Source organism: Meleagris gallopavo, chromosome 15 (genome assembly GCF_905368555.1).
Source record: "Meleagris gallopavo chromosome 15, MGAL_WU_HG_1.1, whole genome shotgun sequence".
NCBI lineage: Eukaryota > Metazoa > Chordata > Aves > Galliformes > Phasianidae > Meleagris > Meleagris gallopavo.
Window position 1 is genome coordinate 2,130,163 of NC_139418.1, and position 21,622 is coordinate 2,151,784.

Sequence of the window (21,622 nt, forward strand, 5' to 3'; positions counted from 1 at the left end):
GCATCTTTCTGTTTGTTTCTGGTTCCCTAGGATGCAAATAACCCTTCTCTCAAAAGCTTGTCCAGCCCAAATCTACGAGCTTTCATTTGGACTCCACAGACTGCTTTCATTCTGGGTAGATTCAGCATTAACCACCTTCCCATAGATCCTCCCTTCGTTGCTAGGCAGCAAAATTAAGGTAAGGAAAGTACCTCGATCAACTGAGTCACTTCTTTGAGTTTCAAGAGGACTCAATTGCATGAGGTCCTGCATTTCTTCTGAAAAAGTTCTCTTGTCCTTCCCAGGCAAGGAAGTGATGAGAAGGCAGCAGGCTGTGGAAGGTGACTGGTGGGTGCTGCTCTTCGTGTGTGGTGGCAGCAAGTGCTGCAGGCAGGTGTGGTTGGGACGGGATGATCTTGTAGGTCTTTTCCAACCTTGGTGTTTCTGTGGTTCTGTATCAGGTACAAGTGCACAACAAGTAAATTTCGGAGCTGCTTCTTTGTGAGCCATCTTTAAGACTGTGATGAAATGATGTGACAAATGCCACGTGGTGTTGGAGCTGGAGGAGTCGGTAAGAAATGAGGCATTTTGACTTGGGAGAGTTGGTCATTGCCTGCCTGGTGCATGGTGTGGGACCCAGCTGAGCTAACAGCATGGGACCTGAGCCTGGGCCCTTGCCCCTGCTTTGTGCTGTCCTCTTGCCCAGGGCATCTTCTGAGTGCTCACTGGTGGGACAGCGCTGAAAAGACCTCTCCAGATGTTCTGGTCTTAAGCTCAGGTTGGGAGCAACTTAGGTTATGAGATCAAAGCCTTTCAAATTTCATTGTGGGAACCATGTTATTTTTATCGGGCAGTATTCTCTTTCTGTTGTCTTATCTAATTGAACATTCTCCAAGTCTGAAAAGTAAGAGGAAAGTCTAATATTAAAGGGAAGAAAAGAAGAGCCTGCTGAAAGGCAGCATTTTCACAGATTTCAGAGAAGGAGGCAGTAAATACTCCACCTCTGCTTAATAATAATAATAGCTGGGCTAAGTATCTCTAAAAATATAAAATAATGTGTGCCTATTTGGAATAGTCAACATCCTTATCAGCCTGCTGTCATCTCTGCAAATAAGTTTCACTAGAGATTCTGGGCATGATTTTCAATGGCTCCGAGCAGCTGGAGCTTCTTTGACTTCAGTGAAAAGTCTGAGTGCTTGGCACGGTGGCAAACCAAGCCTCTTCCTTTCTGCCTCAAATTGGGTCTTGATTCTAAGTGAGATGAATTTTCTCCTCCTGATAATTCTGTGCATCTGAAGTGATTACAGCTCCGCGTGAGTGCTCTTTTCGGAGATTTGAATGCAGCGTTTTCTTCCGTCTTAAAAAGGTTCCTTCGAGCCTTCTGATGCTGGAGGGGGGGAAAAAAACCCTGGTGGAAGCTGTCACGTCTTCCTATGCAGATCGAAGATTAAAACTTGTATTTTTATAAAACACATACGGGGGCTAAATCAGAAAACTTCTGTTCAGGCGAGCAGGTTTTGGCTGTGCTGCTAAATTCTTCCCTGGCGATGGGGAGGCAGAGCCAGCAAGTGGTATTATTTGGAGTTCTTAGAGAGTGAGCTTTAATGTTTGCTTAACTCCACTAAAAATAGACACCACCCTCTTTTCCTAATAGGCAGCATTTGTCACACTTGATTCATTTCCTCTCCCAAACTGAATTCCTTCATGAATATTCATCCGTACTCCCCAGGAATCTGCCTGTCCTCAGAAGTTGTACTCAGCGGCTACGCCGTAACAATGCGAGTCAACCTTCCAGCCTCACCAAGTACCCAGCCTGAGCTGGGAAATATTGCAATACCAACAGCTCTCACTGATTTCTGTCTTCTCTGTGAGCCCTGATTGCTCGTTATCCCTCTAGATGAGACCCTTAACAAGGCTCCCGTTCCTGTTGTCATAGCAGCACCGCATAGCCCAGTATCGTAAAGTCTCTGTCACTGTTAATTGTGTGATGGGAGGATCATTTTGGCAGTTTTTCTAGTGAGGATTAGGCCAAAAGGTCCCTTCTGAGCTATGATGAATGTGGTTGCCTTCAGAAGGTACTAAAAGTCGGTAGTTACAGAAAATTTCTGAAGGGGGAAGCTTTACACAGTAGAGAGAGGGACAGCAGCCCTTACAGGGCTCTTCCCATTCATGCTCAGATACTGCTTGAAGCAGGGAAAAAAATTGAGCTGCTAAAGGAAGGTATGAAACAGGATTCGTGTTTAAGGAAGCCCATCAGGAGCTCAGCCCTTCTGTCCCCAGAAGCCCAAAGCAAGGTGAAGGCCCCGGCCCCTGAGCTGTTGGGCTGCAGGTTGGTGCTGGAGGGGAGCGGTCTGCTGGTTCTGGGGGCAAGGTGTTGGCACGAGGCTGCAGGAGCCTGAGGCCAGCAGAGCTGCTGGATCCTCCAGCCCTCGGCCAGTGGGATGTGCGTGGAAGGACGTCTGTAGGACTGCGTGACAGGTGACGTGTGCCACCAAGCAGTGATCCGGGAGGACACCTGGGACATCGCTGCGCGTCTGCTCCAGCCCTCACACAGCATCCTCACCCAGCTTGCCCCTTAACACCTCTCAGCCTTGCTAATTGCTGAAGTGTTGGACGTGATGGTCCTTATGGGTCTCTTCCAGCTCGGGATGTTCTATGATTCCATCACTAGAGTCGGTGGGATCTCAGCAGCCTGTTGTCCTGGGCTCGGGAGGATCACCCAGCGGGCAGATTCCTGTTGCCAGTGGGTCTTTGCCAGCAGGGAACGATACTGCTTTCCAGCAGAGTATTTTATAGGGCTTGCTCTCATCTCGCAAGTGAGAAATACGTGGGTGAAAAGGAGCGATCTGTTAACAGCTTTCAACTTTCACTCCCTCAGTGCCTGCCCTGCTGCTGGTGGAGGAGCACAGAGTGAGGCGGGTGCTGTTGGCTCAGCACGAATGGGTGATTTATCAGCAGGAATGCCATCATTAACTCAGGGACCCGCCTGTGACACCAGGTCAGCATGCCTGCTCTGGCAGCACAGCACCGCGTGGTTGCTGGCCAGCAGTGCTGGGCTGGGGTTGTATGTCATCTGCAGCCAATGGCACCGCATCTGCGGGCCGGCAGCTGGCTCAGCACAATGATGGGCATACGATGGCAGACTCCCTGTGCTGAGGGATGGGATCAGCTGTGCTCCTTCCCAGTGATCTCTGTTAATACGGAGGGCAGACGCGTCCTCTGTGCACGTTGCTGGGTTCGCTCCAGAACTCTGAAATTGAGCCAAAATAACCCATGACCAAAGCATAGATATGAGCAGTGTTTCTAAAGGATTCTAATTCTAAAGAAAAAAAAAAAACCTTACCCCCTCAGCCTCTCCCCAGAGATGAAAATCTCCACTGGCCGTGCCCCACAAATGAGCTTTTTGTCTTTTTTGTACGTGCATTTAGGAGCCAGGTTTTTAAAGGCTGGCTTTGAATTTTACAGGCATTTATTATAGGCATGAATAATTGCTGGCACTGTGTTACCACTGCTGTTGTTTGCTCTTACGGTTTAGGCCAATTACATATGTAAGCCTCTGATTTACAAGCAAAAGCAGAACTAAAGTGGCTTTGTGGCCTACATTTGAAGAACAAGAAATGCGTCCCCAGTTAGCTGTACATCCTCAGATTTGTGCCATGGAACGTGGAGGTCCTTTGGCACAAATGAGGGTCCCAGATTGTCACAGGCATTACATGACACGTAATGTCTCTGCACAGTATGAAGGACATGGACACAGAGCCATGTTTGGGGATGGAGCTTGCCTAGATTTATCCCATGGTGAACACACTGGAAGATTTGTGCTGGAATTGGGGAAGTTACGGAGAAAGCATACGAAAAGAAGGAATTTGAGTTAAACAGAGGTTCTGCAAGACAGACTTAAAAGCAAAGTGCTATTTCCCAATGTGGTAATTGGCTTCTCTCTGGCTGTCAAGGGATCCCTCCTGAGGGTGAAGGACAGCTGAGACCCACTGCTGAATATCACATCGATCAATTGAGATCAAGTTGAGATTTTTTTCCTTGCTTTTGCACGATGGGTGGGAGGGGGGAACAGCAGGGTCGGTGTGTTGGCTTGCCTCCACGGCTGGGTGGGACATCCCATCCTGCTGTGCCAGTACCACCGGGTACCAGCAGCTCTGGGTTACCCAGCCAGCATGGCACAGCACAGTGTGGAGCCGTGCGGGTCCTCCCGGGGCTGATGGAGGGATGCTGCCCTTGGTGCTGGGGGAGCAGAGTGAGGGCGGGAGCTGCGGGAGGTGTGTGGCTGCTGATGGCTTCAGCAGCAGCCGTAAGGGATGTTGGCTGCAGGAAGCAGCAGCAGCTCTGCTTGGGAAGGAGGCCAGGCTTCATAGTTCAGAGGATGGCCAGGGAGGGTGATGCACTCACGTTGTTAGTCATTAGTGCAGTGCAGGAGGCTCCTTACCTCTCTGGGTTTGTGTGCACAGCTTGAGGTCGGGGCAGCCTCCCCTGTGTACCCAGGCTGGCATTGATGTGACTGTGTCATGCTGAGCTGATGATGCTGGTATGGGACGTCCTCCCCAGCCCCTGTGCCTCCAACACTGCCCCAGGGAGGTCTGTCTGTGCAGGAGGCACTGGGGGAGAACTATCAGTTCCCAAAGTGGTTTCAATCAAGTATGTGCAACTCCTGCAGGTCGGTGCTGCCTCCCCCAGCCCTACAGGCAGGCAGAGCTGGGCACGCACCGTGGCTGTGAGTGCACTGCAGGGCAGCTGCTCTCCTCTCCTCCTGTGACCTACAAAGGACAGATGGAAATGCAAACCCAGATTTGTTTACTAGGCTTTGATCAACTGGGGCTTTATGCCCCGGCAATAGCTACAAGTATATTCTCCTAATGTGCCTTCACAGCACGTGTGTGAACTCCTGTGTCACCTTCCCATCCCCTCCCAGTGACATCGGATGGTGGAAGCAACCATCACAGCATGTGTCTTTCCATAGTTCTGGAGTGCTGAATAAGTGGAACTCCTCTTCCTCTTTCCCTCTTATTTAAACTGTTTCTGAATCCAGGCATCTCATCAGATCTGAGAGCTTTTTCTGCCTCAGGGATTCAGCCCTTACCTCCTGTCCTGGAGAACACACCTCTGGCACTCCTGTAACTGCTCTCTGTTACCGTATTCATCTCAAGATCTTCCAGGCTTTTCCATGCCAAGTCTGCCTGTTGGCTCCCTCCTCCACTGGAGCAAGGAGAGCTTTTAGTTTTTGCCTTTAAGGTCATGAAAACTTAATTGGTATGTTGGCTTTCTGCGTTGAGGTGTCCCTTCTCTCCATCCCACTGATGTAGGACACACTGTTGAAATTGCCCTCTTGCATAAGTGTCTTATTCCACTGCATCTTTTATGCAGAGTGTTCCCTTCTGAAAGTGCTTTGCCTCCTGCTCCAGCCCTTTCTGAGCAATCAGTTCAGCTGTGGTACCTGCTGTGGCTTTGTTTCTTATGTATGCATATTCATGGATTGATTAACGTATTCTTTTAGCTGGCTTGGTCATTTAAAGTCCTTGGAAGCTTGGTTCCTAGTTGTTTCTCATGGCCCTTCTCAGACAGTGGGATCCACGGTGCTTAGCTTCAACCTTCCTATGTGAGTGTGCTGAGCTCAGTGCAGGCTGCATCTCCAGCCAGCAGAACGACAGCTCCCGGAGATGGATCATCCCCATAAGATGGGCCTGAGACCGTCTGCTGTGGGGCCAGTCACCATTTCTGCTCACTTCCAGTGACTGAACTCCTCAGTAACTTAAAAACAAATAGACAGATCTCATTACAGCGAATGTAAAGCTTTTGACTGCAGACTCACCTTTCTGAATGAGCCTGGGCGGGCTCTTTGGAAATACAGTTTGCTTCTCCAGGGATGTACAGACACAGATTGGAACATGCCACCAAGGGAGCCCAGGCAGCACGTTGAAACTCGGTATCTTAATTTTAGGTGTCTAATGTTAGGTGAAATGAATCCAACACTTAGAAAGGTTGGGGAAATGTTTCTGTCTTATTTTACATTTGGAAAATATAAAGGTGCATAGTGACTGTTTAAAAAACAACAGCAATAATAACAGTGAATTATATGTGGGTGCAATTTTCCTCTATCTTTGAACTGAAGCTACTAGAAAAATCACCGCTGTGCTGATATTTGGCAGGGACGCCAGTGTGAGTACCCACTTGTTTCTGAAAAATGCTGCTGGATTTTTAATGACCATCAGCAGTACAACCTTGATTTTAAATGTCATCCTAAATGTAGCAGTTCCAGCCTCCTCTGCCGTAGCGTGTGGGTGTTGGAGGAGGGATGAATCAGAAGGCAGAAAGCATTACTGGTGCTTTCTGTGACTCCCAGCTTTTCCTCGAGGGCTTCCCACCCAGGAACTGGCTTCAGGAGCCCAAGGGCCCTGCAGCATCGCAGAGCCCGCTCCCTGCCAGCGTGGAAGGACCTCGCCTAGCCCTGACTCTGCCCTCTGTTAATGCACGCAAGTCAACTGGCTGAGCGTTAGCCCAGGAGATTTATCCAGGAATCCTGGTATTCCTCAGGTCACACTCGGTGTTTATAAAAAATAAAAAACAGAGATTTGCAAATGCAGCTTTTAGTTCTATCTCCGCTTTCCCCGCTGGAAGTGTTCCCCAGGCTTCTCTTTTGGAGCTGAAATTCTCTGTGCTTGGCATTTGCGAGCTGGTGATTTGCTTTTGTAAATGGAGCAGAGTCTCAGCTTTGAATTATGACTCAGTGAAACAAATCTCGTTTTCCACTTTAAAATTATTCTAATAGCACTCTGTTAAACCCCACGGGACCGGGAACAGCCAAAGTTGGAAACATGACAACTGCACCGGGTGCCGTTCTCCCTGCCATCCAGCACTTCCTCCTGCACTTGGATTGAGTGGGAGAGGTTGCAGGAAGGCTTGGAAGTGATGGGATGGGCCTTTGGTTTGGGAGCAGCCCCTTCTGACACGTGGGGACGCTCAGGAGGCAAAACGGGCTGGGGAGGATGGAAGGATCTACTTGATGTAATACTTGGTGTTCTGCGGTTAGCAGAGGAACGCAGGGAGTGGAGAAGCAGATGGCGGGGTTAAAACAGGACAGTGCTGCTCGGAGGTACTGCTGGGAGGGAAGAGCCGAGTGCTGTTCTCACACTTTGCTTTGTGTCTCGTGGAAGAGCTGCTCAGTGCCGCGCGCTCCTCCGGCCGTCCCAGCGGGAACAAACGCTTTTTTTATTATTAGCACTTGTCTTAAAGAAAAACCAGCTCAAACGAGGAAGCAAACAGATAAATAGAATAACAATCAGAGACCTTAGCCTCAAGCCGCCTCGTAACGTCTCCCAGGATTATTGGTGTGATGCGTTCTCCGGGCGCTCGCTGCCTCTCAAGAACACAAATGGAGTGCTGGGATCTGGCAGCCGGCACCGAGGCTTTGTCCTTGTGGTGCTCTGGTGGTGTTTTTGCAGAGTTTTGTTTTACCTAAGGTGTGCAGATGGGTTTTGTTTAACTCTTGGAGGAACTCACAGCATAACTCAAGGCATGCGGTGCGATGTTGCAGCTCTTTCGGGGTGCTGCTGCAGAAGAGTTCGCTCCGGGGGCCTTAGCAGCAGCAGGGAGCCACATAGGAGCTTCTGGGTGTCCTGTGCTTGCCACCCCGTCGGCCAGCAGAGGTTTGGAGGTGCCCGGAGGCAGTGCCCGTCGTGGGCCCATAGGCAGGAGCTGCTGCCACCACTTGCAGTTGTGCTCGGGTTTCCCTGTCCGTAAATCAGGGAGGGCTTTGAAGTGGCTCTGATGAAAAGCGCTGGAGGAACTCAAGGACGCAGCATTAATCTTGCAATATTGTTCTTGTTCCTTGCTGTGTTGTGGTTTTGAAAAGAAATCAACACAATTCTTGTTGGCTATGGCTAAAATTACATAGAAATAAATGAGTTCTGCCCTCATAGAAAAACACTCGCTCTTTATTAGTGCGGCCTCTGATGAAACAAAACCCATCCTTAGGCGATGAGATAGATTTGACCTATGGTGCAATAACAGCCTTTCAGAATTGCATATTGTTTCAGACGATGGCATATACAGCCCTAAGGTTGATTTACGCCTCAAAGCAGAGCGGGTGATTGAGCACTGAGGGAGTTCCTGTGCTGTCCTTCTCCACGCACCGCAAAGCACCCGCTCGTCCCTACCTGGGGCATCAGTAACTCGCCAGGGATCAGCAATCCAGCACGGCTCTGCGAGGGAGCAGGTGCCGTCCCCGATGGCTGCGGATGGGGCCTGAGTCCCCCAGGCTGCCCTTAAATCACAGAGCACTCTGCAGCAGGCAGCCCAGCCCATCCCTCACCATCAGGAGGACAGGCAAGCTGGGCAAACGTCTGCCGTGCTGCTTCACCTCCAGCTCTGTGCTGACAGCGTGAAGTTGATAGCCCCCGAGAACCTGAAAGCTTTTCATCATAAATCGTTTGTGGGGTTGTGATTAAACTCCTGGAAGCTGAGCTTGCACCTGAGGCTTGGTGTGCACTGGTATCAGTGGGACCTCGTGTGAGCAGCATCCTGCAGAGCAGAGCAGCTCAAGGCTGTCTGGGGCGCTCCCAGGGCCGAAGTGTGACTGTCCTGCCCTGTGCCCTGCTGCTGCGTGACATCTCCAGCTGTTCTTTTTATACCCACAGATATAAATACAGCCCGTCATCTTACTGTTTGTGAGCGTTTAGCAGAACAACCTGCCGCAGCTGATTTTATTACAGCACCTAAGATTTTATTGTCCAGACCTGGTATTCACTTTTCTACTCTGCTGCACGGCGAGGTGAGGAGCAAGAGGGGTTTTACTGCTTTGCTGCAGCTCTGCCATGCTGCCGGCATGGTTCCTCTGCTCTCACTGCTCCTCTCTGGAACAGTTGCCTTGGGCCATTCTTCACTTCGTGGTGACCCCAACAAGTGCTGAGCTCTGGCTCCACTGCCCGCTCCCTGTACCTGGTCTGCTGCATCCCGGGGGCTTTCCGATTCACTGTGCCATCTTTTTAGTTAATGACTTGGTTTTACAGCTCTTTGTATAAATCTAATTATCCATCTGTTATGCTACGTAATGGCACTGCAGCTTGCCTAATTGTTTCCTGTTCCAAAACATCACCCTTGCCTGTCTCTACCTGCTCTGGGCTCCTCTGTGAGGCCAGCACTTGGGCACATGGGGCTCTCCATCCTGGGAGCACCACGTGAAGCAGCTCTGCCTCGAGCTGGAGGTCCTTGGTTCTGGCTTCTCAGCTCACTGAAAGAGCCCAAGTTGGGTGGTTGCATTTCCAGAGCGTATCTGAGAGCAGAGCCCTCCCCAGTTCAACCCAACATCACTGTCCCCAGGCAGCTCTGGGTACGGTGGCCTTTTCTGAAAATGGGACTTGATGGCCATCCTGCCTTGAGCAGGGACACTGCAGGGCTCCTAATGAGCCCAGGCACCTCTGGCTGATATCTGGGACACAGAAAGCAAGCCAAGGTCCCTAGCTTTTGCCAGGCACTTCTGTGCTATTTCTGCCTTTGTGGCATGAATCACGCTCCCTTGGTTTAAGTATCACATTAGCCCATCAAAACCCCACAATCACGCTCTCAGCTCCAACTTATTCTCTGCAGTTCTTTTCTCCTCTTAGCAACAAATACTCAATAACCTAATTGCTCATTAAAAACCACGCTTGCATCTATGTAATCCATTATGTCACGTTGAGACACGTTGCTCTCGCAGGGATGCTGCTGCTCCCCCGCTACCGCGATGAGCGCCTGGCTTGGTAGAAAGTGAGAAGGCAGCATTGCATTGAAGTGGAGATTTTCATCTTCTCAGGGTTTTTTTTTTTTATGTCTCTCCTATATTCTGTGCTTTTGAACATCTAACATCTCTTTTATGCTTCACATCTTTCATACGAAATTGTTGTATTGTGTTGCCGACTGAAACCTAGTTTTCCTTTTGTCAAGTTTTCCCCCCTCACCCCACTTCTCTTCTCCGCTGTATTTTGATCGGCACAACTTCTTAGGGCTCCATTTGGCTGGGTGCTTTTGAGTCTCCTTGGGTCATAGCACTGAAGGCCTTTCTGATGGGCCCGGTTTGGGGCTGATGCTCAGAAAGCAGGCTTTCTGGGGCAGGTGTGCTGTGTGTAGACTGGGGTGGGCTCTGGGCTGCGTGTTCCTACCCCCTCCAGCTCTGAGCAGGTGGCCTCGCTGGGCTCGGGGCGATCTTACTGCCCAGCAATCTCACACTGTGCCTTCAGATGTCCCATCTCTTTCTCCATAGCGTGAGACTCCACAGCAACGGAAAGCCTCTGTGCTAAATATGTATTTTTGTGAGAGATTCGCTCCCCTCTGCGCGTCAGCATCATTTGCTTTGTGCTGCAGCAGAGGCAGCCTGCTGGGCTGGCATCCCGCAGCGGGGCCGGGTGGCTGGTCTGCAGGGTGGGGGGGCTGCACCATTATTTGCATTGAGGTGTCTCAGATCTCCTCAGATAGAAAATTCAGAAGGAGATGCAGCCAGGTTGCGCACACCTGGGAAGCTGCGGCGCGGAACAGTGGCAGGTTGCCACGTGCAGCAGGCAAGGAGCAGAGCTGTGCTACGTGTCTGGAAGAGCTTCAGGGGTGCACGGCTGGGCCATTCCCACTTCTAGTGGGCATCGTTTTGGTAGCGGAGCCCATTGCAGCTATGACACGGGTGTTTCCCATGGGAATATTTCACGCTGCAGCCAGTGCTTTGAATGCAACGGGGAGCCTTGCTCTTTGCATACAGCACCTCTCACTTGGAGCGTTTTTAAGCTTTCTTTCCTTAAAGCTGTAATTTGAAATTCAGCTGCACAAGTACTAGCAAGCACTTGATCACCCAGCATCTCCTTTCTGTTCTTATTCAGAGCCACAGATTTACAGCTGCGGGCGAGGCTCCAAAAGTACTGAATCCCAGTCAAACCTTTTAGCACTGACATTGCAGTGGACAGTTTTGTTTCTGTATCTGCTATTGGTCAGTAATTGTAACATTATGATTCCTACAGGAGCTCCAAACCCAGCAGCCTCTCAGGGACAAGTTGCTGACCTTATTGCTGTGACGCTGCTTGTATTGTGTTGTGTTTCCAGTGCTCTCAGAGATTACTTTTTCCATCACCCTGCAAATTCCCAGCCGGGTGCAGAGCTCTGAAGGCACGGCTCGCAGCCCAGGGCTGTGTATAAGGCAGCCCCAGTGTCCTGTGAGCAGAGTGCTGGGTGCTGTTGTGCTCTTGGCTATCAGAGCGAAGCCGCACCACTTCCCTGCCTGCTTCTGATCCTCGGCTTCCAGCACAAGCTAAATAGACTGTACTAAATTTTTTAGGCTGCTTCACAGGCTTTGATCCTTGGCTTTGATTTCCCACACGGTACCACAGTCCGCTGGTTCTGAAGAAACAAGAGGCCCATTAAGTGCTGCCCAGCCTGGCGATGATCGTCCCTCTCCAGCATCGCACCACGCTCCCATCCAGGCCTGTGCTTGGGGATGTGCCCAGCCCCTGCTCCACTGCCCACCGTCAGCACCTCGCCGTGCCTGGCTCCAGCAGACGCTCAGGGCGAGGAGACAGTCCTTCCTACTAGGGTCTCGTTTATGCCTTGTGTGGTTCGTACACTGCTTTGGCAATAAGCAGGTCAAGAAATAAATATTCTGTGCGTGTCCTTGCCAGAGCAGTAGAGATGAGGGCGTTTGCCTGCCTGCCTGCCCTGCTCTGTGCTTCCAAGTCCCCAAGCCCCTCCACGCCACTTGACTTTTCTGTTTTTTTTTTTTAATTTAAATCTAATTTTGCTGCTGTATTGCAAGCTCCTGTCTAACTGGAGAGCCGCTGTTGCCTCAGGGCTGCGCTGCTGCTTTTCAGTCTTCCCACGCCCTTCCAATGTGCAGTCTGGAAAAACTTGAAAAAGACTTTCAAATTTGGGCATGTGTGCCTTGGGTCGTCCCAAGATCGGGCTCTGCAAGGTGACAGTGTAAGGGTATTCCTCAACAGGGAGCACTCTCCATGTCTGTTCTTTAGCAAAACGGGCAGGATTTGCAGTCCCCCAGCCTGCAGACAGCTGCACTGGAGCACATCCGTGCTGCTCACTGGTGGGCCCTCCGGCTGGCCATCCCTGTCCTACAGCCTTGCTGCTGCCACAGGATGCTTTAGTGGGAGGAAAAAGACTGCTTGGGGCAAGCAGCCCGACCCGATGGCTGTAGGAAGGTGCCTGGGAGGCCTTCGGTGCCTGCCCAGGGCAGGACTGCTCAGCCCCAGCTCTGTGCCAGCTTTGTTTCAGCTTTCCTGCCCGTTCTAAGCTGCAGCACCACTGATCACAGCAAGCCTGCACTCGCTTGTATTAATTTTTCTTTCTGAGGCTTGTGGTGTTTTGGCAAACAGGCCTCAGCTGTAATAATTTCTGGCCCCTCGTGGGAAGTTATAACTCTGGCATAGTGAAATATAAACCGGCAGAAAATGGAGTATTTCCTTCTGCAGCAGGCAGGCTCAGAGGTTTTCTTATCGCTTTCTCTCCCTGCTTTTGTTTTCCCCTTCTCAGCCAAAGGGCACAGTCACCCTCCTCCAAAAGAGCAAAAATGTGCTGGACTGATAAAATGGTGCATTAAGTTGGTGCTATGCAAAGGTACAGCTTCAGGAGCCTGGGGAGGAGGCAGCAGTGGGAGGCATAAATATTGTTTGTCTTGTGGCTAAAACCATGCATCCTCACTGCAGCAGTGTGCGGGGCAGTGCAGGTGGCCCCAGTCACTGCCTGTCTGCAGAGCTTGCTGCAAGAGCTTGGAGAGTTGGCCTGGGTTGGGATTTTAAGGTGCAGAGAAGAGAAGGAGACCAGAGGCCCTGGAGAAGAAGGTCTGGCAGCTGGGATCTTCACCAAGAAGATCTGGTGCCCCTGTCCATCACTTCTGATGGGAAGCTGCTGGAGCCTGAGTGCAGCACTTGGCTGACCCTCACCCACCCCTGAGGCTGCGTGGTCTCATCTGCACCCACACCTCTGCCCTCCCCATGCAACCAGGGCTGCTCATAGCAGGCTGTGTGCAGGCTGTGTGCAGGCTCTGCCCCACTCTCCCAGCTTCATTTCAGCCCGTTCTGCTGCTGATGCCAGCATCCCCTTATCTAGTGACAGATTAGCACAGGTTGAATTTTCTATGATAGCAATCCACAGTCTGTCTCATTGTATTTATTTTGTTCAGGCTGCTTTTCCCTGGGCTTGACAGTGTAATTTGTACAGATCTGTGCTGAATTTTCAAAACCCTCAAATGAGCTTTTTGTTAGTGGACAATTGATGGTGGAGACATTAAACAACAGAAACACTGAGAAGTGAGCAGCACACCTAGCATCCAGGAAGGCTTCCTAACCTCCAGAGGTACTCTTTGGCAAAAACTCCATGGTTCAGAGATTTTAATTAGATCTAATACTCCGGGTGACCAGCCAAGCATTAAAAGGCATAGCGGTTTTTCCGTTACATCCCTTGCTGTGGAGTTTTTTATTATTTATTTTAGATAGATGTGACAAAGAACTTCAAGATCCCAGTTTTCTTTGAATGGCACGAAGAGCTCTGCAGTCTGAGAGCTCCTTTCTGTGCACCGTGCTCCAGAATGTGCCTGCCTGCAAGCTCGCTCCACACCCACCCTGCCCCCCCTTGCCTGGAGTAACATTAATGTGAGGTTGGAGGGAGTTTTAGGATCAGAAACTGTATTTCTGAGTGTCAGTGTTGCCAGCTCCTCCTTGGAGTCTGGAAGTGCAGCATTCTCCTTCTCATCCTCACCACTAATGGAGCTGCAGTGCCTGACAGCGCTGTGGATGAGATGCCAGGCAGAACCTGAACCCCTGCATCTCCATTTCAGCAGGAGAGCTCAGAGCAGAAGCAAACACAGCCCAGCTGTACACACACAGAGGTAGAGACCAAAGCTGTCACTGCTGGAAACAGAGCTGGAAAAAACCTTCCTCCTGCTGCCTGGCTTGCAGCACAGCCTGTCTGGGTTCTGTGTCTCTGGACTCCCACAGGAGCCCAGTCACAAGCCCTGAATATGTCTGCCTTGAATTCACCTGGGCAGAAGGGCGATGCAGGATTCACCCACCTCTCTGGGGGAGCTCTCCCTTCCCTCTTGCTGCCTGGGGGTTCGTGTCCCACTCGGCACCTCTGTGTGCTGGCTGTGTTGGACACGTCTGCAGCCCAGCCCTGACTGCTCCGAGAGCTGATGTTCACCTGTCCTGCCATCGTGCTCTTCCATCTTTGCCCTGGGGAAGTGGGAGAAGTGGCTGAGGCTGGAGCGGCGCTGGGATGCTGTGGGCAGCCCCTGTGCGTGTGCTCACTGTGGGTGCAGCTGGAGCTGGGAGCGGTAGTGGTGGAGCTGCCCTGGGCTGGAGCTGCTTGTGCCTGGGGGCAATACACTGAGCTGAGGGTTTTGCTGGGTTTTTGTGAGCTGATAGCAAGCCACCAGAGGCTACTCCCTACCCAAGTCCATTTATCCTCTGTTTTTGTTTTTTTTTTATGACCCTGTCTGCCTCTGTCTCATTTCTTGTATGATTCTCAGCGCTGGCTGTTCCGCAGCTTTCTGCAGCAGTGAGAACTGAGGGTGTTTGCTGTAGCAGGGATGCTGACCTCTGTGTAATGTGGTGCAATTGCTGCTTCAAAGCCGAGCAGAGGCTGAAGTACTGGAGCTCTCCCTCAGAGCTGATGAGACCTGGGATGAGTGTGGGACTCCCAGGGTGCCATGTTCTGACTGAGCACTGCCAAAGAGAGCCAGCTGCACCCAGCTGCAGCCCCAGGCTGTGCTGCAAGTGGGGTCTGTGCTGGGACAGCTGTTCACACCCAGCCCTGCCGTTTCAGCCCCATTTTTCCAACCAGAGGGATGCACTCAGCCTCCTCTAGTCCTTGAGAAGCACTCGATGAGAGATGTGTGGGTGGACAGACAGGCACGGTCTGGTTCAGAGGCCCTGGGGACGGCGGGTCTTTCCTCCAGGTGAAGCTGGGGCAGGGCTGGTGCTGCAGCGTGGGCACGCAGCAGCAGGGGAGTGTGGCGTAAATCAGCGGGACAACAGCGAGGGGGAGGCGATGCCAGGACAGAGGCCGTTAAGGAGCAGAGGCAGAGCGGAGCTGGAGGATTAATGGAGCAATAGCTGCAAGGCAGGGGCGAGGGAGGGCTCCTTGCTGGGGGCAGATGGGCAGGACGTGGGCACACAGCAGGGCAGCACGAGTGGCCCAGCAGGCCTGTCCCCATCTGCACTGCCATCCCCTCGGCCCCCTGTGTGTGACACGCCTTTGTGTGTTTTTTCTGCAGCAACCCCAAAGTCCAGATAGAAGCGATTGAAGGAGGAGCGCTGCAGAAGCTGCTGGTCATTGTGGCTACAGAACAACCTCAGGCTGTCAAGAAGAAGGTGAGCAGGCAGGGATCACCTCTGGAAGCCATTTGGGATGCAGCTCCTTATAGGGTATCACACCTTATAGTTGCTCATGCAACCTTGAGACCTGTGCTGCATCCATTCTGGGGGCATCTGATGACCCCGTGCCCTCCAGCATGGTGCTGGTGGCCAGGTCACAGCTCAGTAGCCCTGATCGGTTGGTGCCAGCGCTGTGGTCTCACCCTCATTGCACACAGGGGTGCACATCCCCGCCTTGGGGGACAGGCTGGATGCTGCAGCTCTGCTGGGGGGAGAGGCGGGGATGCCTGCAACCGGCAGCAAGCTCAGAGGGCAGCAAGCACGGGAGCTGACATTTGGAAGGAGCTAATTGCCAGAGCCTACCCTGCGCCCTGCCTCTGGCAGCGGCCGGCAGCGGAGGCTTCGCAGCGTGGTGAGCAGCTCAGAGAGCCCCCAGCCAAATGTGCAGTGCTGTCCGTTGGGCTGGGGGATCCCTCGCTGCCTCCTCGCCGTGCTCTCCAGAGCGTGAGATCTAATTACCCTCGCTTTGGCATCTGATGCCACCACTGTTTGTTGGCCACAACATTTTCTGTCGTCTCCTGAACATCCAGCCCCACTGCTTAACATGGTGACCTTCTGCAAGATGGAATTTGATGGGGCAAGGCAACTCACAGCTCTTTTGTTCATCATTGGCAAACAGTGTAGTGCTGCATGAGTTTTAACAAGGAGCTTCCACAAAAATGTTCCTCTCTGGTCTATGGCAAAACCTTGGGAGGGGCTGGGCAGTCCCCATCTGTTTGGCTGCACCTTCTCTGCTGGGTTGGAGCAGTGCCCACAGGGAGCTGCTGCACTGAAACTCCTCAGAGTGCTCAGGGACCAACCTGCAGCTCACTCTGGGATGGGAAGCATGGCTGGGATGCAGAGACCTCACCAGCACCTTCCGAACCCTTGGTGGGTATGGACCCATTCCTTCCAGCAAACACAAACGCGTCCCGCTGGCAGCAGCTGGAGGAGAGTGGAGAAGGATGAGCTCAGTGCCATCTGTGTTTCTGGGTGGCATTGTGGAGCTTCCAAGGGCAAAGCTGAGGCCCTTTTCCAGGAGGACAAAACTCTAAATTTCTGCAGCCAGTTCATGTGCCCACACTGCCCCCAGCTCCCCAGGCCAGGTGCCCATGATGGGTTGTGCCCAGACTGCAGGTTTCCGCACCGGTGCTCACAGCGCTGTGCAGCCGTGAGGCCAGAAGTGCATTTCTTCATTCCTTGGTCCTTTGGCCTATGGAAAAAAGGAGACAGAAACATCACTGATTTACCGGAGGCAACTCCAGGGATGTAAAATAGTAACAAATGGGGTCGGGGAAGCAATGGCTGTCAGCTTGGATCTGTCCGCAGTGCAGGGCACGAGGCTCGCCGTGGTGCGGGGCGCCGGTGCTGCTGGATCCATGAGAGGCCCCCACGGCCCCACAGTTCTGCCTGAGGGTGGTGTCAGCCCAGCACTGTGCTTGGGAGCAGTCATCAGAATGGGTCTGTTGATCCCTGCTTGCCCCCTGCCACGCCAACCCGTCTCTTACGGACGTCTGTTAGAAGTGAGCATATGTGTGCTGCTGCCACACTCACACTGTGTGTGACACTGCTCCTGGACTGGTCCTCTGCCTTCATGAAGCAAGAGAGATGATGCTCCCTGGTGTCCAGATCACCTTCAGCCCTGCTTTGTCCTCTTTGGGCATCTCTGCCCATGGCCAGGCTCTGTGCTGAGAGCAGAGAGAGGGAACTGCATGGATTGATGCTCTGGGACAGTGCAGGTGCTGGCTATGGGTCTCTGTGGGTCACCAACTCCTGCAGTGATGCTTGGGGATGGAGTTCAGGTGGGCATCACCCAAGGGTTGGGGTGGGTGGGGTTGGAGAGGTTTGGGATGCTCTGCTGGGCAACCCAATGGGCTGCATGGGAGCTGCGGGGGGCTGCCCACACCCCTCTGTGCTGCAGCATTACAGCCCTGCTCCCCAGATGACACACCGCTCTCCCGCAGGCACTCTTCGCTCTCTCCTCGCTGCTGAGGCACTTCCCCTATGCCCAGCAGCAGTTCCTCAAGCTGGGAGGCCTCCAGGTGCTGCGTGGGCTCTTCAGACAGCCGGGGACCTCAGCCCTGTGTGTCCGTGCTGTGACGTTGCTCTATGACCTCTTCGTGGAGAAGGTGAGGGGTGTGGAGCAGTGGGACAGGGCATCTCTAGGGGAAGAGTCCCTCCCAGCTCCTCTGCTGGAGCTGCAGCTCCTGCAGCTTTATTTTCACATACCGTGGATTACTGCTGTCAGTTTAAACGCTGCCTTTCCTTGCCCCCATTTGTTATTTAGTTTGTGTCTCTCTTACTCCAGAGAACGGGAATTAAATCCACTTTCACTCTGTTTATAGCCAATTTGCCCTGCAGATTATCACTGCTTTAATGCCCAGGCACCGCAGAGGAACGGCTGTGTTCTGAAACAGTTGTTTTCCACGGGATTTTGTGAAGGTGCACATTATTTTGATGGGTCTGAGATCCCAGCAGGTGTGGGCTCTGACACCCTGTATGGGAAATGCTGAGTCCCAGCCTGAACCACTGATTGAGCACCTGGGGAAAGGACCCGGTGGGCCCTGGGAGCACAGGTGAAGGCAATTCAGCTGTGCGACTGGAAGGGAGCCTGGCTGCACCTCTCACACCTCATTTAAGGGCTGATTGCCACTGGGGAAGGATCTCTGGTTGGAGATCCCTCCTTTGTGGAGTTTTCCTTGTGAACCTGGATTTTCAGAAATGGGTGAGCACCTTTCCTTTGTAACACTATTCGTTCACACTAGTCCCTTTGCTACTGCACTCCTATATTGCCCTTCTACTGCATTGACCTTCCTGATTGTAACACTGTGCTGCCCTGTCCCTTTGCACACAGTGGAAGGGTCCGTGGGCCTGGCTCCTCCTGCCTACCTGTGTGTACCTCACACCACCCCAGCTTTCCTCTGGCTGGAGGAGGTCCACAGGCCCTGCAGAGCCTCAGGTTTGTGCCCACACGTGGCTGTTCCTGCTTGCAGCCCTCCAGGCACACCCCCTTCCAGAGCCTGCAGGGGAAGCAGGAACATGCTGGAACCTGGGGGGGAGTAGGACTGGGCTAGATGGTGGCCAGCAGGTTTGGGGTTGCCTGGGTGGAAGTGTGCTTCTAAAATCATACAGTAACACCAGCCCCTGTGAGTGCCAGCTCTGCACTGAAGTACAAAGCAGCATCTGAATGACATTTGTCTTCTCTTTTTTCACCCCGAATCCTGAAAGCCAAAGTACAAATGGGCATTCAGCAGTACCACTCCACTCCTGGGAACTAGGGTTGTGGTGGTATCATTCCTCCTTGTCTCTATGCCCAGCAGTTCAGTGGCGCAGAGTGCTGTGATGGAGCAGCTGCCCTGGGGGTAGCAGAAGGAAGGCTTGGGGAGGCACCACAGACATCCTTGGGGAGCCGACTGGCCCCGGGGTCAGGACTGTCCCGTGCCTCTCACGCCTCTCCCCCTGCTCCTCTGGCTCTGAGTTTCTGCTCCTTGGCCCCACAGAAGCCTGAATCCTCCTTCACCTCCCTCTGCCATGGGATGCTGAGATCCCTGGCGCTGAGCTGCATGTGCAGCAGCATGCATCGCGCGTCCCCTTGCACGGCAGGAGCTGCATTGTGCACCATGCAGTGTTGTCACCTGTGGGCAGCAGCTCCCTGCTACAGGTCATCACCTGCCCCCTGCTCTCCCACAGATGCTGCTGGAGGACTCTCAGCACAGCGACCAAGCAGAGGAGAAGGTGCAGCAGTACCGGCGGGTGCAGCTGGTGCCGGCAGTGCTGGAACAGGACTGGTGTGTGGCAGTGCCAGGGCTGCTGGCTTTGCCAGAGCACGACGCACGTGAGAAGGTACTGAAGGCGGTGGCTGTGCTGATGGAGTTCTGCAGGGAGCGCTTCCGCGGGGACACGGCCCTCAGTGCCACGCTGGGGCTGCTGCGCAGTGAGTACGAGGAGCTGGCAGCTGCCGAGCGCAGGGACGGCGATGGGGATGGGTACTTCCAGGAGCTGCTGGGCTCTGTGAACAGCATCCTGCAGGAGCTGGGCTGAGGCCGGAGCTGGGATGGGTCAGGATAACGGTGTGATGTGCGGTGGTCACCTGTGCTGTGTAAGTGCACTTTGAATAAATGGCTGAGCTAAGGAAGTCCCCCCAGTGGGAATGTGCCAGCAGTTTGTTATGGGATGGAAGTGCAGGGGTACACGTCCTTAGCATTGAGCATCTCTGGAAAATAAAGGTCTGTGCCCTGGAGGGACGGGGCGGTTCCAGCTCACACTGCTGCTGTCCTCCAGACAAGGACCTGAGCAGATGCCCTCTGCAGCCCTGGGTCCATTCCTTCCATCACAGGAGAGAGTGGGGTAGTGAAGTATGCCCTACCCTGTGCAGAACCTTTTGCTGCCTGCCTGCGTTCCTCTTGCCCTTGGAGGTGGGCTGCAGAGAGAGTGGTGTGTAGGGCCCAAGGCCTCAGGTAAGGAAGATGCAAACTCCCAAATCCTGCTCGTGTGCTGTCCTGCTGCAGGCATGTTGCAGTGCGGAGCTGCTTTCTGGAGCAGGCTGTGACCACTTCTTGTTTCTGTGCTCCATCCCAGCATTGCTCTCTGGCAGCTGCAGGTATTCCAGTCAGTGCCATTCCTGCTGCAGGGCAACAGTGTGACCCAGGGCTGGAGGTGCTGATGTTACCAACAGCATTGCAGAAAAACAAATTAAAACCAATAAGGGAAGGCTGCTGGTTTTGTATGCAGCCCTGTGGCATTGCCCGTGAGCTCACTGCAGAGCTGCCTGCAGCTGGGCTGTGCCAGCCCTCACCCACTGGAGCTGAGGTATGTCTGGCTGTGGCTGTGGTCGGTTGGCCATCATCACTGTGGAAGCAGCACTAATTGCAAGTATTGATTTGGTGTTTTGTTTTTTTACATACTCTCTTCGGGTTTTGATTTGGCTGCCTTCCTGGGCTTCAAAATTATTTTTGTTTTTGTTCCCAGCTGCCTGCTTCAGGCTGGGATTGCTGTAGGGTTAAAAGTAAATACCATCCGATGGCAGTCGCTGCTGGGGGGCAGATCTCAGTACTGGGGCAGTGCTGGGCCCCATGCAGTGCTAAATTGGACTCAAGCATCCTGGCTCTACAGCCCTCATGGTCCTAGAGACTACAGTGTATGCAGCAGTGCCCTCCCCGTGCCATAGAGTCGGGGCCACCTCAGGGCGGCAGTAGGGACAGCTGTGCCCATGGAACCCCACAGCAGTCACCAGTGGTGTCCCTGCCCTCAGCGGGGGCTCATTGCAGGGAATGCGGTTCTGCCGGGCTTTGCCTTTTTGCTTTCCCCCCTGGTCTGTTGTGTCCCACAGACACCCCACCTGGGGCCCAGATGCATGGCTGTACAGATGTGCACCACCCAGAGCCATGGGGTGAGCGGCTCATGGAGAAGTACAGCTGAGAGCATTTCCATCCTACTGCCAGAGCAGCGCAGGGGAGGAAGAACGTCCTAAAAGCAAAAAAAATAATGGAAAACGTTCCTGGAATTGCTTACCAAAAAGCACTCTGATGCTCAGGGAAGATGCTGCTGAGATAATGCGGACAGTCCCTGTGCCCAGCAGCCAGAACCCAGCCCTGGACCCAAGGACTCTGCCTGCAGGCTCAGGCTGGAGGCTGAGCCCCAGCCCAGGCTCATGGCTTTTCCCACCACCCCGTGACTGGGCAGCCACTTATCCCATCAGTATCTGTGAGCACCAACAAATGGGAGCCCCGGAGCAGCACAGCGGGCAGCGCAGCGCTGCATCACAGCTGTGTATGCTGAGCACTGGGGGCCCTGTGAGGGAGGAGCTGCTCCTTTGGGTGCATGGGAGCTCCTGCTGCACTGCTCCATCCACAGAGGGAACAAACAGCTGTGTGGTGTCCCTGAGCAGGGCAGCGCTGCCGGAACATCCCATATGCACTTCTTAGCACTGCTGTGAGCTGTGCTCACACGCTGCTGCCAGAGGAAGAGCCTTCCCTCCAGCACTGCAGATGAGACAAACTGCACAAGTCCTTCCCCAGAGCTTAATTACATCAAGCAGTAATTACTGTAATTCTTTTCAATTGGCTCTAATATAGTTACGGTGCTGCTCCTGTGCTGAATGCAGCCTGCCTGGACACCCTGGTGGCTCCTGAAGGCCAGGGGTGCTCCCAAAAGTCACAGCACAACATGAATTTGCATTTACACAAAACCTGGATGCATCTGAATGTCCATTTGTTGTGATTTATTTTCGTAATGTTAATACATGGGGTTCTGGAGGAGTG

At 53.0% G+C, this 21,622-nt stretch overlaps 1 protein-coding gene across 4 annotated transcripts in view; it reads left to right on the forward strand.

The window, feature by feature from the left end:
* Nucleotides 1-19,497, forward strand: part of SIL1 (SIL1 nucleotide exchange factor) — a 90,036-nt gene extending 70,539 nt beyond the window's left edge. For all 4 annotated transcript variants that reach the window (XM_085236867.1, XM_085236869.1, XM_085236868.1 and 1 more), the window contains 3 exons: nt 15,224-15,320; nt 17,327-17,491; nt 19,053-19,497. In XM_085236867.1, coding sequence (XP_085092993.1) covers nt 15,224-15,320; nt 17,327-17,491; nt 19,053-19,403 — 613 coding nt within the window. In that variant the 3' untranslated portion in view covers nt 19,404-19,497. The remainder of the gene's footprint in view (nt 1-15,223; nt 15,321-17,326; nt 17,492-19,052) is intronic.
* Nucleotides 19,498-21,622: the final 2,125 nt, after the last annotated feature.